Source organism: Lethenteron reissneri, chromosome 51 (genome assembly GCF_015708825.2).
Source record: "Lethenteron reissneri isolate LAM-NWPU_2019-01 chromosome 51, ASM1570882v1, whole genome shotgun sequence".
NCBI classification, from domain to species: Eukaryota; Metazoa; Chordata; class Hyperoartia; order Petromyzontiformes; family Petromyzontidae; genus Lethenteron; species Lethenteron reissneri.
This window is the reverse complement of record NC_083829.1, coordinates 3,093,373-3,106,191: the sequence shown is the minus strand read 5'-3', so window position 1 is coordinate 3,106,191 and position 12,819 is coordinate 3,093,373. Positions and strand designations below refer to the sequence as shown.

Here is a 12,819-nt window from a genome sequence, read left to right as displayed (position 1 = left end):
GAAACAGTGGGGAGCAATTTTTTTTATTTGTTTATTACCGCGACCTTTCGATAAACGGTGGTGGGGTGGGGGGGGGGGGGGTTCCATCTGCCTCGCGAGAGGGCCGGGCCGTGAGCTGGTATATCGAGATTTCTCGGCATAATTAAAATCGACCATTTGGCAGTCGCCCGGCGTGCGAGCCAGCCACCTCGGACAAGAACAAATCACTGCTAATGAATCTCCACCACCACCACCCCCTCCTCCTCCTCCCGGCTTCCCGTCGGCTCGACCAGGGACGATGGCAATTCACTGCGCGGATGGCGGCTGCCTTCGTCCGGGCTGAGAACCCTCACCTGTGGGAGATGCATTAAACTCCACTTTCATTAGCGAAACGAGCAACTCCGCGTTTTTTGTTCGTCCCTCACCCCCCCCCCCCCCCCCCCCCGAGCAAATACGTCAGTCAGGGCGTGTTGGCTGCTGGATATTAGAAATGCATTGTGAAAAATTGACAAAAGTCTAACACAAGATGGCTTTTTCTTCTTCCGATAGCACGCTGCGACATTTTTTAAAACCTTTCGGTAAAGTCACGTAGAAGGGAAATAATAAAATGATAAAAATAAAACATAATAAAATACAATTCTCACGACGTTTTGGCCACAACGCAAGCAGCCGTCCTCAGGTGAAAACCAGGTCTGTCGGGGAGACAGCGTTTTATTTTTATCATTTTATTATTTCCCTTCTACGTGACTTTACCGATAGAGCCAAGAAGATGAATCCCTGCAGTCACGAAAGCTTTACATCTAATTTTTTTAAAACGTTTGTATCAACATCGTCAATATCATCTTTAAAAAAATAAACTAAACAAAAGAGAGTTGTTCATAATCGTGGTTCTAACTGCTCACTGCAATTATCATCTGAAAAAAAAATATCTGCAATTCGTTCCGCATCTCCAGAGGCTCTCGACTTGATATCAAGACTTCTCTTCATGCATCATCATGATCACAATTGGTATCTGTGTCCAGACAACTCCCGTATCGATTGTTAGACAACATCTCTCAATTCCTCACTGTCTTCTGTCTCCATCTTTATAGCTGGCCATCGAACAAAGACGGTCACCGCATCGCACGCTTCTGCGGCCGTCTGGAACGCTCTTCCTTCCGATATTAGGAAGCCACTGAAGCTATGCACTTTTAAATCATCGAGATTGACGAACTAATTTCTTTAGAACTGCTTTTTATTTTTGTTTGTTGTACTTCCCCAGCATCTACGATTATATTATCACGGTTGGCTACGTACGGTGCAAAAGAAGTTCAACGGTGCGGTAAAGGGTACTCTCACCTCTTGCGAGACGTCTTGCAAGCGTGGAAGAGTAGGCAAAACACACGTTCTCTATAGTGGCTCTCTAGTTTATCTTCCGTGGCGTGAGCAAAGGTCATGCAAGGCTGGACTCTCACCTCGTTTTGACCGTTCATAATTCTTGTATGCACGGATGTTGAACTCCTTTAGCAAAGATTGAAAACTCATTTTATCGAGAACGACTTTTTGTGTTTAGTTTGTTGTCCTTCCCCGGCGCCTCCCACTTGGGTACGTACGGTGTGCGAAAGAAGTTTAACACACTCCATACATACGTACATCTCTCTCCAGTCCTGACCTCTCTATTCCAAGGCCTCCATACCACTCGCCTCTCCACACTTTCTGTGGCCTTGCCACTTGTTCTTCTTCCCTCTGGTCATCAAGCACCACCCTGGCAATCCGTTTCCCTCGATCCGTCTCACTCAGCCCTTGCCAGTTCCAATATCTGGACTCTTTCCACGCCTCTAACGTGTGCTGCATTCGGCACCCGATTTTTTTTTGACATTTGATTGTTTTTTTTTATATTGTTGGGATATACTGCGAACGAGAAAAAATGGAGATCTCGAATTTATCGGCAGATTGCCTACCTCTTGGAAATCCTGAGGTTTACAGCGGGAGACAGTCGTAAATAATAATCATTGTAGCCGAGGTTGGTTAAGGGGACATCCATTTAGTGCGTAAGCAAAACTCCGTCAAAACTGGACCCTTCCCCCCCTCCCTGTACGCACGCGGACTTTTTACACCCCCCCCCCCCCACCTGCGTAAGTACGCCTGACGCACCCCCCCCCCCCCGAATCCTCTAGAACGGCCGATATTTAGTTTAGATCTTAAGTTTACGTGACTGCAATGTTCCATACTCTTTAGTTCTTTCGGTAAAGTCACGTAGGTATAAAATAAAATAAAATTTTATTTTTGATTATTTTATCTTATTTTATACCTACGTGACTTTACCGAAAGAACTGAAGTGTATGACTGATATTTAATCCACGCAGAAACGATCAAGGATGAATAATATTGACGTATTTAAGCAAACAGATAGTCCGCCGCCGGACTATCTAACTCATTTGAAGGCCAATGTAGACAAATTATTATCGAGGCTTCACCCCCCCCTCCCCCCCCGGTTCCTATGCATACAATGTCAGTAAATTCCCCCATACGCAAGCTACGCATTTGGGTTAACCCCCTCCATGTGTACGTACTCAATGGATGGCCCCTAATGGGGAGATATCAGCTAAGGGCCTCGTTGTGGTGCGGTGAGTCATCGCGCGTTGGAAAATGTTTGAAACGCCTTGCAGCGTGGACTCCCCTATGATTGTGCGTGGCTGCAGCTTGACAAGCTTGCTTCATCGGGAGGAGAGAGTGGAGGCAGTGCCGGATAATCCCAGTAGCACAAGTAGCTACACATGCTACGAGCCCCGCACTTTCAAGGGCCCCGCCGCTAAATGCTTTCAAGCAATCAATTACGGTTTATCAGTGATTCTGCACTTGCTCTATAACTATAGTACTATACTGCCTTCAACTTTTGTGAACGACTGGGTGTTTAAGGTTAGCGATGTGTCGTATTATCTGGCTGTATAGCCAATGAAAAAATTCAATCACTATGCAAGTGAAAAATTGGTTTTAATATTTACGTGTTTTTTATATTTAGGGCCCATTTATAACATACTAACTTTACTACCCGGCTTCGCCCGGGACTTGGATTCACCACGCCCGGCCGCCTTTGTCTCCCCAGTGGCGATGTTCACACACCACACCAGTTACTCGTTTGAGGCTGAGTCGACCGAGGGGAGGCCCAGGACCGGTTCAAATAATCGTCACCGGTGGTGGCCGTGAGCGGGAATCGAACTCGGGTTGCTGTGTTCGTAGCGCAGCGCGCGAATCGCTACACAGTCGTGCGTAAGGCACCGCACGTATCTATGTTGAACTTCTTTTGCACCGTACGTATCCCACTATGCTAATCTGAAGATCATCATCATGTCAAAATTCACCACCGTTTCTCACAATCCCGCAAATGAAAAAGTAATCGTGGATAAGCCTCTAGATATAATTGTGACATTGGACACCCATTGGCCTGCTCTTGTCAAGAACCCCTTCACAGGGTCATTTACTCTCACGCGAATCAATTATCATTTGGTGTATTTTATGTTAAGCCGAACATATAGAAAATCTAAATGTAAATTGAACATGTTCACGTAAAAAAAATGTGTGCAATGGCAATACCTGACCTTGGCACTTCGTAATTTTGTTTTATTATATATATTGCTAATCAATTTTGGTTTTAATTCATCTCCTGGATGGCAGGTGGGCTGCTAAAGTTGGAAATCATTACGGCTGTCATTAAAATCACGCACTCACACTTGCCAAGGGGCGACGTTGGTGTCAATACAGCAAAAGGAGAGTAGTTAAACACTTTTCACGTGGTTGTCAATGTCAGGTGAAAGTAATACAGAAAAATACTATTTAGAGATTGTCCTTCGTTCATATTCTTGACTTTGAAAATGAGAATAGTGATGATAATAAGAGTAAATGTTTGCGATTAAGGATCGGCCGTTGATAAATCTTGAAAGCAAAGGTTCTCGTAATATAAGATAATCCAAAGGCATGCATTTGAATATGCCCTAACCGCTATATTGCATACAAGCAATTTGGCGATGCTGCTGCCGATGCTGACTTTGCAATGGTGTACAAATACAATTAACAACAAGAAAATCACCTCAACACACAATGTGCTATGAGGAAGGGCCATTGAATGAAACGTCGCCAGGAGAAAATACATTTAGTTTCGGGATTATACTGTTTTCATCTTCTTGACTTCGAAAAGGGCATGATGGATTTTAATGAATAATAATGACAATCGCTTCCGTTTAAGGTCACTGATACATCTTTAAAACAAACGACAGAGGTGCAATGACGGTCCTTTGCCAGACAGACTGCCGATTGCGTGTGGCTATTCATATAATTTCCTTAAATAAATGTGCTGAGTTTGTTTTCCACATGTGTCAACGAATGAGGGTGAAATATCCACGTCAGTTCAGGAAAATAAACATTGCCGCTACATAATTTCAACTCACAACAGTCAAGTAGGTTGGGGTTTGGTGATACTAAAGAATAACGGCATTTACCTTTGATTATAATCCAGTTTTTATGGACTCATATTTAAATGTAATCTCTGTCCTTACATCCCATCAACTCAGTCGGTGGTGAAAATGAATACATTAACTAGAACTGGTTTACTTTGGGAATATCTCCTATAAATGTCACACTTTCCAGCCAAATTCAACACAAGCAGCATGACATTGTTGAACCACGGGTGGAACTTTAAACGTGATATATCGTACGTATACTGTAATGTTGGTTTAATTACATCCAGCGTGTGTTTAAACACAACTTTCACAAAATCGAATCCAGCTACAAAATTTGAATGGTGCTTTGGAAGAAAAACGTTAACAACAAATTATTAATGCTTTTATTGATATTTTCTTGGAAGAGGAGGGGAAAAAAATTCCACATGAGCTGGCAGTCTGCTTCAATGAGACACACTCTCTTAGTATTCTGACAGTGTAAGTGCCACACGACTTGGGAAATTTATAATGCGGATAAGTACATTCGTATCGGCGATACTCTCTTTTTTTGTAACATTTATCCATTCTTAGATTAGTCACGGAGGTGTAAAATTAAAGAAATTAAATCACGACGTTTCGGGCGCAACACAAGCGTCCGTCATCAGGTGGGACAACCACAGCAAGAAATAATTGCTGAAGTGGGCTCACTTCGTGATTTAACTTATTTTATTTTTCTACCTACGTGACTTTACCGAAAGAACCAAAGAGTATGGATCCCTGCAGTCACGAAAACTTCAAATCAAGATCATTCTTGGGTTTCCACAGTTGCAGTGTCCCCATGTTAGTTCATGGGATCGAGTAAGGCGGTTTCCCCTCAACCCCGGTCGTGCCAGAACTCAAAAGCATCATCGGCCATATCAATCCACTTCCGGATGAGTTCATCCCCATGCCGTTGAGATTTTGCAAATGAAAAACATTCTACCGAGCAATTGACTGCCAACTGATGTAATTGCTCCATCTCTTCAGCGGCGTTTCCTCTAAAGAACCAATTTATGTCTTGGCTACCACTCACTGATAACTCTTCACCATGGGCCAACATCCCTTCAAGTGACGCTTCTTCTCCAAGCCCAACTTCCTTCTTCTTAGCGGCTGGAATGCTGTCATGATCATCACCTGATGATGATTGCTTGTGTTGCAATTGAAACGTCGTGAGAATTTTGTTTCATTTTTATTATTTTATTGTTTTTCCCTTCTACGTGAGTTTACCGAAAGAACAAAGAATATGGGATTATTGTTTGTACCTCTATCGGGGGGAGGCGGGGGGGCATTGAATATAAGTGCATTGTTTTTATTTTCATCAACATGCTTTGCTTCCCCACACACACACACGTGGACATTCCAGTGCAAGCCGTGTGCGCTGTGCCTCTGACGCCAACCACACTCAGCCGAAACTGATCATTGACTTGACAATAAGAATTTCATCAGCAGGGTGGAGGGCAGGATGAGGGAAGGAGGGATGGAGGGGAGGGAGGGGTCAAGCCCCCTCTCACCCCCCCTCTCCCCTTTCCGATGCTATGTGTGTGCTGGAAACACGGGCCTGAGTCTGCTGTGCCTGATTCACGAACCCAGGAACCGGCACAATAGATGACACTGCACACACATCCAAACCAATTAGCACGGTCGTGCTTTTGTACGTTGGACTTTTTTTGCACCGTACGGAGCCAACCGTGCTGATCGGAGTACGCGGGGCTGGCTGCATACGCTGCGAAATAAGTTCAACATACTGCAGAAACCCTCTTAACGGCGGTAAATGGTTCCATGAAACCGGTGAAAAGATTTGGTCGTTAAGCGCGTAGACGTTTCTACTTCAAAGCGCAGCATGCCACCGAATGTAAACAATGACCCCCAAACGCTCATGAATGGACGTCGCTGATTGGCCGAGGCCCGTCAAGCGATTAGGGGCCGTCCATAAATGACGTCACGCGATTTTTGACTCTGCCCCCCCCCCCCAAAAAATAAAACATGCTTCAAATCGCTTTAAACTATTGCGTATTTAATGTGGCGCTGCACTCTGATGTTGTAGGAGAAAACATACAAAAAGTATATTTATTTAAAGTTGCGCATTTTGATGTGACGTCACATTTCTCAAACCCCCCGGGAGGTGCGTGACGTCCTTTATGGACGGCCCCTTAGTCGTTCACAGGGGGTGGTGATTAAAAGGGTGTTCTACACCTACACACACGAGGCAAGAGGAGGCAGCAGCAGCAGCATCCAACGCCGTTTCTGCATCGTCGCATCCCAAAAGTTTCGTCCCGTCAATCCATCACCTGGCCCAATTATTTCTAACCACAGGAACAACATTTTATTAATGAAAAGGTGCGGAACAACACTGAAATAGCGACACAAGTGTCGGTTTGTCCTTAACGCGGCCCCCCATTTTGCGGCGATGGGGGGGCAATGACGGTCTTGGCCCCCCCCCCCCTGCCAGCGGCTCAGCTGGAGGTGACTGACTACAGCGGTTTCCACTTCGCGAGCCCCACTCTCAACAAGTTTGCCGGCAATTTTTTTTTTTATTTCCCGCAGGATGATAGTTGAACGAATTCTTCTCGAGCCCCCCCCCACCCCCCATTAATGTGCGTTCGCGGGCGGACGTGGAAAATGGCGAGCGATAAGAGGCCGTCCATAAATGACGTCACGCACCTAGGTGGTCAGACATTTGTGACGATGTGTGACAAGGGGGGGGGGGTGAGAAATGTGACGTCACATAAAAATGCGCAACTTGAAATATAAACACGTTGCACTTAATTAAAAATACTTTTTAATAAATATTTTCTCCGACACCAAAATTTTGACGATTTTTGACCACCCCCCTTCATCACAAAAAGTCATACCCCCTAAAATATGACGTCACAAAGCTCTGCTCCCCCCCCCCCCCCAAAAAAAATGCTTCAAATCGCTTTAGTCTATTGCCATTGTAGAGCGTATTTAATGTGGCGCTGCACTCTGATGTAGGAAAACACATTTATTAAAAAGTCTATTTAATTAAGAGGAACGTGTTGTCTATATTTATTTAAAGTTTCGCATTTTGATGTGACGTCACATTTCTCAAACCCCCCCCCCCCCTCGTCACAAATGTCTGACCCCCCCCCCCCTAGGTGCGTGACGTCATTTATGGACGCCCCCTAATACCAACAAGGCTTGTGCGGTTTGGATTCACCGAGCTTCAACGGCAGATTAGCGATTCCTTTCCCGTCATTTGCCAATCTTCAGTTTCACGAACATATAGGAATTAATGCATTATGTAAGCTCGCACACGTAACACAACAAAGTGCTTGCCACAAATGAATGGTTTCGTCAGCAAGGTACTGAACTCCGGTCATCCTCGCAGCAGCAACAGCAGCAGCGGCTTCAGGCTCGCCATCCAACAAAGACGGTCACCGCATCGCGCGCTTTCAGGTGCGCTTCTGCGGCCGTCTGGAACGCTCTCCCTTCCGATATTAGGAAGCCACTGGAGCTATGCACTTTAAAATCATCGTCTAGATTGACAAACTCGTTTCTTTCTAACTGCTTTAGTTTGTTGTCCTTTCCCAGCATCTCCGATGAGCACGGTCGTCTGCGTACGGCGCGAAAGAAGTTCATTTTCCACAACATTCACGACGCCGTTTCATTGTTGTTGTATTCCACGTCCAGATTGATAGCTCGTAAACGAGATAACGACAGCACGGCCTCGTGGTGAAACGGGTAGCGGCACAGGGCTTACTACAATTCACGAGTCCGCGATTCGATTTGACTTCCCGGCGCGGCAGCTGAAACAACGGTGCCAGTTTCTTAAATCCCCTTTTCCCCCGCCACTGTCGTCCACATCGGCAGGACGAGCACACGACCACAGGGAGTTGATGATCTGCAGGTCAGTGCGGTGGGGTAAAGCGTGGGTTACTACCATGGGTGGAGTTTGGGGGGGAGGGGTCATGGGTGGGGGGCAATGTCCTCCCCTCAAATTAAATAGTATTTAAAATAAAAAATATTTTAATAAACTGTATGCATCCGCGATTGCTAATGTGAGGGACAAAGTGAACCCCCACCCCCAATATATGTCAAACTCCGCCGATGGACTTAATCCTACCTTTTGCAAGACGGAAGAGTAGGCCAATACACCCTCGAGAAAGAATCTATCTTGGGATCCCCCAATTGGATGCCCTTCTGGACAACAGTTCCTTATTATTTGGGTCGAACCTTTCATGTTTGACCCTTGTGAAGAGACCAGCCACAGACAAATAAATGAGGTCACAGCAAAACAGTGATCTCTTTTTCCAGACACAATTTTTTTTTACCGTTTTAATATTTTTCTTGGGCGAAAGACAAACGCTTCCCCCCCCCCCCAACCAAAACCAAATAACTGAAATCCAATAAGAGAAAATAATGAATACAGATTGACACAGTAACGTTAATTACCCATTATGTAAGTGGTTAGCAACCAAAATCAATACTACTCAAAAAACGTTAGGTGATTTGTGGTTTAAACTGATTACGACGTTTCACATTGTAAAAATAATGCGTGTTTCATGGAAGAGAGCACACAGATACAACGCGAGCCATTTGTTAAGCAAACACTATAATCTTTTGACACTGAATAAAGCATTACAATTTTTAGAATGATTAAAAGCTGTGGAAATTCATTCAATTGCATTGAAACCACATTAAAGCCTTAACAATGGCACACATTTCTCAAGATTGTGATGCAAATGTTCGTTCATTGTCATAATGCATCAACAGCCAGCTCACACGCTGGCTCTCAAACTACACAACCTTCTGACACTAAACGATTTACCACGCGCTAATTCAACAGTCAGACGATGACGAAAAGATATAAGAATCACATTAAAATCCTTCTGTTTAAAAAGACACAAGCATCCCCTACCTGGGCATGTGTTCAAGGTTTGCCAGAGAGCGTGGCTATTTGGGTCGCATCTTTCATGAAACATGGGCACGAGTCTCATATATCAAGAGTTCGAATCCAGCTACAACACCAACAGCACCATCATCATCGTCGTGGCTCACACGAGCAGGACACCGTGTTACACTGTAACAGAGCAATTGAAACACACCCACAGTGGCTAATTTAAAGACTTTCTTTTCAAGTCCAGAATTCCCTCTGCAGGAAACGCGTGCATCCCAACGGATCTTTCCATCCAATTTTTTTACATTTTCAGTTCCATGATAATTATTCAAATTTGTACACAGTGCTAATGGAATGCTAGGTAATAATGAGCACAGTTTTACATTTCATTTCTGGGGTTGCAGAGGGGCGTGCATATATTACATCTCTTTATGGGACTTGCGAAATAAACACTTGTTCCACCAAACGTAAAGGCATTTCTGACATCTGTATTCAGAAGGCAGCATGGGAATGATACGCCGTGAAATGAGTAAGGTGGTGCGATGGGACTCGGATCAAAAGGAATGAGCAACATTCTTACTCTCAAGATTACCCCACAGTTGCCCACGTGAAGAGTTAGCCGTAGATTGTTCACAATTTCCTTAGAGAGAAAAAAATCATTAGCAGACCATTACATTCCAGATTAATGGCAAGCAATTTGTAATTTATTAAAGGACGCAAAACGTTCTGTGTATGATATATAGTCCAGAAAAAAACACACAAATTACATTTATTTCCCCTTTGCGCGTGCAAGCGACACATAAAAAAAGGCACTTTTGGAGGACAAGTTTTTTTTATGAAGAGCAATTGCATTCATCAAGTTATCTCATTCATCACGAATGAAAACAACGAAACAAGGAGTAATGGCGACCACACTGCTGGAAAATCTAAAAGTGTCTCTGGTCGCGGCCAGGGGCCTCTTGCCCAGCCCTGATGACGCAATGCCACCTTCACAACATTGCCGAGGCTTCAGTAATCGTAAAATTAATTTTGCAATGTATTAGAGATTAGAGTTAAAGTTTTGGTCCTGTTAAGGCAATCAACATTGTGCTCAGAGAGCAAGCTGTCCAATATTTTAACTTGATGCATTTACAAATAAAACGTGACGTTAAACAGCCAACAAGCCGCAATGTTACCGACTATTTATTGCCTTACAGATCTTTACAGGCAACTGGCTTTCAATTAGACATCATTCAACAGCTCTAAAATAAACACAGGCATCAATCAACATGTTAGCGCTGTAATGTGTGCCCCGCAGAGCGAGTCTAATGCATGCCAATTTAAATGTAAAATTATATCCAAACTGCCGAGTGACCTTGAACGTAGCATACGAAGAACTCTTTTTTTCATGTTATTATATCAGCTTCCTTTTGGGCTCTCACGTGCAACACTTAACGTCAGGTTTTTTTGCGTGTTAACCACAGTGCATTGCTTTATACAAACACATTTAAAAAATGCAGTTTTCATATTGTACAGAATATCATCGTACATACATTATTGTTGTTTTATTTTCTCTGCATCGTTCCAATGCTTCTTAAATCCCACCGCCCCTGTCCATCCCAGGAACATAAAATAGCTCCACCACAGTTCAGAGGTCATGTCTGGTGCAGTAACATGTGGGGTACTCCCTCTCCCACCTTTCCCTACAGACCCTCTTAGAATGGCTCTCGCTAAGAGCGTTGTCTCATGAAGGCACTTCCAACAACAATGGGGTAAAGCAAGAAAATCCAAGCCTGCACCTTTTACGCCCTCCTTACCGCAATGACGACGGCTCGCAATAATGGCGAGACACACTGGAAGCCCTGTATTTTGACAAACGCTTAGGCGACGAAACGTAAAAGCAGAGAGACGGATCAGAGATTCGCACGTGCAAATCACGACGGCTCTCGCTAGCTTTCTAGTGCAAGTTAAGTGTTGGGACCGCCTGCTGGTCTCGTGATTGCTTGCTTCGCCTTTCGAAAGTTACACACAAGTCACTTCAAAAGTAAGCTGAAACTTTTCTATCATAGAAATAAACTTCGAGCTACAGTCCTTTATATAACCAGGCGACAGCTCATGGAGATGTGTGGTAACCTTTCTGCAACGGGGACCTGGTAAAAATGGAAGTTTGTAGCAATGCTGAGTGATATTAATTAAATTCGATATTCAGGTAGTTTAATACAGTTCGGTATTTGGACGACATCACCAGCCCACTAAGTCTACTTGTGCTGATTATAATCAACGGTATGTATTTTTCTCTCAGCATCAGACATTGCACTTTGGTCATTTCACACGCACAATTATTTGGAAGCCTCGGGGTAATCAAACGATAAAAAATTGTGCAAACTGGCTCAGCGGCACGAAGTATCGACCTTCATTCATTTCTCCGGCCGCTTACATTCACGTACATTTATTGAGAAGCAGTCTTCTCATTAGAAGCAGTCTTCTCATTGCCGTAATTTGGCCGCTTAAAGATGTACATAACATTGCTGCCACATGCATGCATACATTTATTTGCTCACGGACTTCCACCTAAGATCCGAGACGCTCCCCCATCATCGTCAGTGAGAGTGAAGGCTGGAATAGGACGGCTGCATATCTCTGGCCGAAGTTGAAGATTATCAAGAAGATTTCCTGGGCTCCCGAGGGGAAGAAGTTGTGGGGAAGGGGAGGCGGGGCGGGGGATACACACAGAAGTACCCCCACAAATTAAGCGACGCACGCGACAGCTTTGCGAGCAGCATCGTCCAAATCGTTGGCGGCCATGATCGGAAGCCCGCTGTCCGCCAGAATCTTCTTGGCTTCGTGAACGTTGGTTCCTGTGAGACACGCACACACACACACACACGAGCGCATAAGGGTCGCGTTCCCACGATTTTCGTTATTTTCTGAAAATTCTCATTAACCTGAAACGTGGGAACTGGATAGAAAATTTCGGATGACCCAACAAAGTTGTTGTCACCGTTGTTGTCTTGGGATTGAGGTGAAAATGTGATGTCACGGGAAATGTCACTTCCGTAAAGTCAATCGCACGCGCTTCCCACCAAAAGTGCCATCAAGTGGTGCAAATAGACGCTTAAATTAATACATTATTATTTACGTAGAAATTGTCTGAAAATGAGGCCTAGATATGAAATTTCGGACTATCACATTTTTCTTGTTTTCAAATTGTCATGTTACTCCGCGTTTTTGCTGCCAAAAGTGCCATGCCAAGTCGCTTTCTTAAATTATTAAACACAAAACTAAATATCAAGAATTTATACCCATTTTAGTTTAAAGAGATTCATTTAGTGAATGGAAGATATAAAAATGTTATACATTTAAATCCAGAAATACAAATACGAATAAAAACTGAATATGGGTCCTAAAAACCCCAAATTCCAACATTTGAAAAAATTTAATCCAAAACTTAATCCCAAGCGCACATGAAACCTCAGGCAGGGTGGAACGGAGTTGCGTGTGTTGTTGTTGCCACTGGGGAGACAAAAGAGGCCCCATTCGTGTGCCGTT

The 12,819-nt window shown here is 44.1% G+C and overlaps 1 protein-coding gene across 1 annotated transcript in view; it reads right to left on the bottom strand.

Annotated features, from left to right (window-relative positions):
* Positions 1–8,764: 8,764 nt before the first annotated feature.
* Positions 8,765–12,819, bottom strand: part of SUCLG2 (succinate-CoA ligase GDP-forming subunit beta) — a 138,290-nt gene continuing 134,235 nt past the window's right edge. The window contains exon 11 of the mRNA XM_061572672.1: positions 8,765–12,128. Within this exon, the coding sequence (XP_061428656.1) occupies positions 12,019–12,128 (110 nt within the window). The 3' untranslated portion in view covers positions 8,765–12,018. The remainder of the gene's footprint in view (positions 12,129–12,819) is intronic.